At 50.5% G+C, this 6,000-nt stretch overlaps 1 protein-coding gene across 1 annotated transcript in view; it reads left to right on the top strand.

Moving 5' to 3' along the window:
* The first annotated feature begins 851 nt into the window (after positions 1-851).
* The window catches only part of LOC121562627, a 93,236-nt gene continuing 88,087 nt past the window's right edge, over positions 852-6,000 (top strand). The window contains 1 exon segment of the mRNA XM_045223269.1: positions 852-2,180. Within this exon segment, the coding sequence (XP_045079204.1) occupies positions 905-2,180 (1,276 nt within the window). The 5' untranslated portion in view covers positions 852-904.

The following is a 6,000-nucleotide window of genomic DNA, read 5'->3' as shown; positions in this document are numbered from 1 at the left end:
TGTGTGTGTGTGTGTGTGTAGGTGTGTATGTGTTTGTGTGTGTAGGTGTGTATACACAGTGGGTGTGTGTTTGTCACGTCCCCATTCATTTGCCTCCTCATGGCATTCTGTTCCAGGTGTGAATAATTTAGTGATAGCCTGCCGGTGTGGAGCTACATGATAGCACAGCCTTAAGGGGGAAAACAGTTACCCCTCCGGTACGGGACTCGGATGGACTAGTGAGGGACAGTTTAGGGACATAGGGGAACATCAGGGTCTCTGTCATCACGAAGACGGCGTCACAATTGCGGGGCGCAGGAATTCTGTGGCGCTGGTAGGGGGCGAGGGCGGGGTCTGGTACGAGCTGCCCCCCGACCTACGCCCCCCTCCCGCAGACTTTTTTCAGCAGAAGGACGAAGCCACCCGCCCCTATCAGATCTACCAACTCTACCCAGAGAAACATGGATCACCGATTCCACACACCCTGGTAAGGAAGAGCTCAGTGCCCGAGCTGAGTAGCCTCTATCTCAGGCAGACGGAAGCCAGGGCCTCTTCTGTGGTTCCTCCAGCTCCACCTCCATCCCGACAGGATTACTACCAGCATCAACACCAGCCGGACAACACGGCCCCGGCTACAGCCTCTACTGCTACTGCTACCACCAGGACCTTATCTCCTCGTCCTCCTGAAGAGGGCTCCTCCTTATATAGGGCCAGGCAGCAGCAGCAGCATCACCTGCTTAACAGATCAGCGTCGCATTATGGGATGTCCGGGCTCAACGGTGGAGGAGGGGGGTTTAGAGCTGGTGTTTCTACTGCGTCTGCCTGGGATCAAGGACACGCCAGGTCCGCCCCTCCTCCTCCTCCTCCCCCTCCTCCTCCCTCTCCCCCTCACAACGAGCTCAGCCGGTCGTACCGGGAAGCCAAGATGATCCCAGACTTCCAGCACAGCGTTGGTGTCTGCAGCGCTCCATCTCCTGCCTGCTACGGGGTCCAGCCCCCGCTCCCTGTCTACGCTGGGGCCCAGCCTCAGCCTCAGCCTCTCCCCTCTCTCTCCGCTTATCACCCTCCCCTCTACAGTGCCGTCTACAGCCTCCCATTGGACCCGCGGTTTGGGGTTGGACACGCTGCTGCAGCCACCAGTCTCGTGGGGGACCCTGCTATCCAGCAGCACGGACACATGGACGGCTCCCTCCAGCGCTACGGTGCGGCAGCATCCCAGAGACTTCCCTACGACCCGGGATACGACCCCGGCTCTGCCATGGTCCCGGCCGGGGGCATGGTCCAACAGCACCCCAGCACGGCGATGAATATGGACCCCAAGAGGATGGTGGACCCAGGGTTCCTGGCGTTCCTCAGAGCCGAGGGTCTGACGGAGAGCACCATCAGCTTACTCCTCCAGCAGGGCTTTGACTCCACCTCTATGCTGGGGGTCATGGAGGATCATGACGTCCGTTCTGTAGCCCCTAATCTGGGCCAGGCCCGCGCGCTGTCCAGCGTGGTGCTCCACTGTAAGCAGCAGCCTGGGGAGTCAGCCTTAGCCGCCCAGCAGCGCATTAGAGGCCGCTCCAACAGCTTCAGCCACAACAACAACCTCTACATGCAGGGGATGCAGAACATGACCCAGGGGATGAACAGCATGGCCATGGACCCTAACATGATGCAGCAGCAGCCACCCACCTCCATCCAGACCTTCAGCCCCAGGATGGGAGAGTTCCTGGGCAGGAGACCCAGCAGTGCCCCCTCTCAACACCTCCTGGAGACCACCACGTACGGAGCGCCCCGAGGGACCTTCCCCGTCAGCCCCGGGGGATACGGTAACGCCGTCACCCAGGCCAGACCCCTATCCATGTACAACGCCCACACCGGCATCGCCATGTCAGCCCTGCAGCACCAGCAGCCTCCTGCCCCCAACACCCCCGGAGGAGGAACGGCCCCCAAAACCTTCTCTGGTTCTTACTCCCCCATGGAGCTCATGAAGAGAGCCCCCAACCTGCCCCCCATGTCACCTGGGGTGGTCCAGAACCCCCTGCACAGCCCCCAGCTGCTGAGGAAGGGGGCGGCCAACGCAGGGGAGAGCGGTGTGGTCGTACCGGCGTCGTCCACCTCGCACCAGATGCAGACCCTTAACAACAACAGGACGGCGGGACGCCGAACGGGACCGCCTGTCATTGTTTCTAGCATGGCTGCCTCGCCCGATACAAGTAACCACACTCCTCCGTCCTCGCTGTTCCTCCCACAGCTCCTCTCCTATCTCCTGACTTTAGCTTGGCTTGTCCTTGTTCGTTTTAGTGTGTAGATATGTTACTTATTCAAACTTTGTTCCTATCTGTCCTATATCTAGTGTCCTATTGATGTGATTTAGTCGACGTTGAGCCTTCATTAGAATCTGTTTTGCGCTGTATGTTCATGTTTTACAGAACAACGATAACAATATGTGTTTCACGATGAATGTTTTCTATAGCCTAAATATTTACATTTTATATCAAAAACCTTTTTTTAATGGATTGAGGAGGAATACTGTGGGATACTTTATATGTGACACGATGAGCAGCTTTTAGCGAACAGGTCTGTTTTTAAAACGGCGACACTATTTACACGTCCAGCACCACTGTAGATCCATGTTCTTGGGGCTCCCGTCTGCCTGTGATCCCTGTTCAGATTCATCCTGGTTATTGACCTCACTATCTCGCTGTTGTACTTTTTATTGACCTGTCGGTTCGTTATGTTGCTCTAAAATCGTAGCCGTGGTGTAGGTTCGAGTTGGAATTCACTCAAGTTGTTTTGGGGTTTTACAGTTTGTTTGTTTCTCTAAACTTGGATTGAATAGTTGATGTCATATCTGAAGTCAGTGTGTTAGTTGGATAGTTGATGTCATATCTGAAGGCAGTGTGTTAGTTGGATAGTTGATGTCATATCTGAAGTCAGTGTGTTAGTTGGATAGTTGATGTCATATCTGAAGTCGGTGTGTTAGTTGGATAGTTGATGTCATATCTGAAGTCGGTGTGTTAGTTGGATAGTTGATGTCATATCTGAAGTCAGTGTGTTTAGTTTTGGAGCTAAACAATGAATAGATGAAGTGAAGATGTTGCTGAGAATAACATGTCATATTTACTTTAGTAAATATTGAAACTAGTTTCCTTGACTACGTATTTATCATTTGATTATAAGGCTACTTTTCAACATAACGTCATTCATTATTCCTACGCAAAATGATTTTTTGGACAACAAAGGGCAAACTTTGTTAGCTGTTGTTGGTTGTTTCCCGATGTAGTGGGTGGTCCTCTGTAGCTCAGCTGGTAGAGCATGGCGCTTGTAACGCCAGGGTAGTGGGTTCGATCCCCAGGACCACCCATACGTAAAAATTTATGCACACATGACTGTAAGTCGCTTTGGATAAAAGTGTCTGCTAAATGGCATATTATTATTATTATTATTAGTGTGTTGGACAGAGCCTCCGTCTCCCCATTCTACAGTGCTGTGAGATGTAGTGTGTTGGACAGAGCCTCCGTCTCCCCATTCCACAGTGCTGTGAGATGTAGTGTGTTGGACAGAGCCTCCGTCTCCCCATTCCACAGTGCTGTGAGATGTAGTGTGTTGGACAGAGCCTCCGTCTCTCCATTCCACAGTGCTGTGAGATGTAGTGTGTTGGACAGAGCCTCCGTCTCCCCATTCTACAGTGCTGTGAGATGTAGTGTGTTGGACAGAGCCTCCGTCTCCCCATTCCACAGTGCTGTGAGATGTAGTGTGTTGGACAGAGCCTCCGTCTCCCCATTCTACAGTGCTGTGAGATGTAGTGTGTTGGACAGAGCCTCCGTCTCCCCATTCCACAGTGCTGTGAGATGTAGTGTGTTGGACAGAGCCTCCGTCTCCCCATTCCACAGTGCTGTGAGATGTAGTGTGTTGGACAGAGCCTCCGTCTCCCCATTCCACAGTGCTGTGAGATGTAGTGTGTTTGACAGAGCCTCCGTCTCCCCATTCCACAGTGCTGTGAGATGTAGTGTGTTGGACAGAGCCTCCGTCTCCCCATTCCACAGTGCTGTGAGATGTAGTGTGTTGGACAGAGCCTCCGTCTCCCCATTCTACAGTGCTGTGAGATGTAGTGTGTTGGACAGAGCCTCCGTCTCCCCATTCTACAGTGCTGTGAGATGTAGTGTGTTGGACAGAGCCTCCGTCTCCCCATTCTACAGTGCTGTGAGATGTAGTGTGTTGGACAGAGCCTCCGTCTCCCCATTCCACAGTGCTGTGAGATGTAGTGTGTTGGACAGAGCCTCCGTCTCCCCATTCTACAGTCTGTCTGGTCCCATCGGGAGCTTTAATACCACACATCCTATTACAGGAATTGGACGTGTGGGTGTCACATGGAATCAATTGTAATCTCTAGCTAGCTTCTGTTTTTAGACAGCCTAACTAACACACACACACACACACACACACACACACACACCGAGTCTCAATATCCAGGAGGATGAAGCAGCTTGAAGTAGTTTTATTAGTGACATTCCTCAGCCTTAAACCCCCCCCACCCACCCCCCCACCCACACCCACCCACCCCACCCACCCACACCCACCCACCCATTCCAAGAAGCAGAGAGAATATGATCTTATAGCCTACCTGGCTCAAACTGAAAAGTTAATGGAAAGTAAATCTTTCATTTTCACTCTGTGTGTTGCTATGCTTTTGCTCACTGTCTGACATTTTCCACAATATTTCACAATTTACTCAAGCTGTTCAGTGTGTGTGTGTGTGTGTGTGTGTGTGTGTGTGTGTGTGTGTGTGTGTGTGTGTGTGTGTGTGTGTGTGTTGACATGTTTTGGGGAATAGTTGTTATTCCCCTGGTTGTTCAGTTTGAGTGCCTGCTTAGAAATCCTCAGAAATCAATTTACATGGCTACCACGTAAAGCAATATATTGTAAAGTGTTTTTATTTTTTAAGATTATGTGAAATTTATGCCACAAATTGATGGGACAAATTAATGTGAGAAATTGATGGGACAAATTGATGCCACAAATTGATGCCTCAAATTGATGCCACAAATTTAATGGGACGAAACGCTAGCGCTCTCAGTCTAGTTGTGCTGCTATTTCTCTGTTTTCATGGTTCTGTACTCTAACATAGTTGCTGTTTTCATGGTACTGTACTCTAACATAGTTGCTGTTTTCATGGTTCTGTACTCTAACATAGTTGCTGTTTTCATGGTTCTGTACTCTAACATAGTTGCTGTTTTCATGGTTCTGTACTCTAACATAGTTGCTGTTTTCATGGTTCTGTACTCTAACATAGTTGCTGTTTTCATGGTTCTGTACTCTAACATAGTTGCTGTTTTCATGGTTCTGTACTCTTAACATAGTTGCTGTTTTCATGGTTCTGTACTCTAACATAGTTGCTGTTTTCATGGTACTGTACTCTAACATAGTTGCTGTTTTCATGGTTCTGTACTCTAACATAGTTGCTGTTTTCATGGTTCTGTACTCTAACATAGTTGCTGTTTTCATGGTTCTGTACTCTAACATAGTTGCTGTTTTCATGGTTCTGTACTCTTAACATAGTTGCTGTTTTCATGGTTCTGTACTCTAACATAGTTGCTGTTTTCATGGTTCTGTACTCCAGACTTCTGTGGTAAATTTTTTCATGAGAGCAAATTCTCCAGTGACGCATTGGAGCTCATTGTTGTTACTAGGAGGCCAGACAGCTGATCACTAGAAATAGAGACGGTGATTTCGGACGTTAGAAAAGGTCATGAGCATGTAGATATATGCCTTCCTCAGCACTCACCCCCCCCAGAAAAACCAATTGCCCAGTACTGCGTGTGAACTCGGGATGCTCGGAGCTGGAATCGCTGCTTAGACCACTGCACCACCGCGCTGCTTAGACCACTGCACCACCGCGCTGCTTAGACCACTGCACCACCGCGCTGCTTAGACCACTGCACCACCGCGCTGCTTAGACCACTGCACCACCGCGCTGCTTAGACCCACTGCACCACCGCGCTGCTTAGACCACTGCACCACCGCGCTGCTTAG

Source organism: Coregonus clupeaformis, chromosome 1 (assembly GCF_020615455.1).
Source record: "Coregonus clupeaformis isolate EN_2021a chromosome 1, ASM2061545v1, whole genome shotgun sequence".
Lineage (NCBI taxonomy): Eukaryota > Metazoa > Chordata > Actinopteri > Salmoniformes > Salmonidae > Coregonus > Coregonus clupeaformis.
Note: the sequence above shows the minus strand (reverse complement) of the source record. Positions and strands in the feature narration are given on the sequence as shown.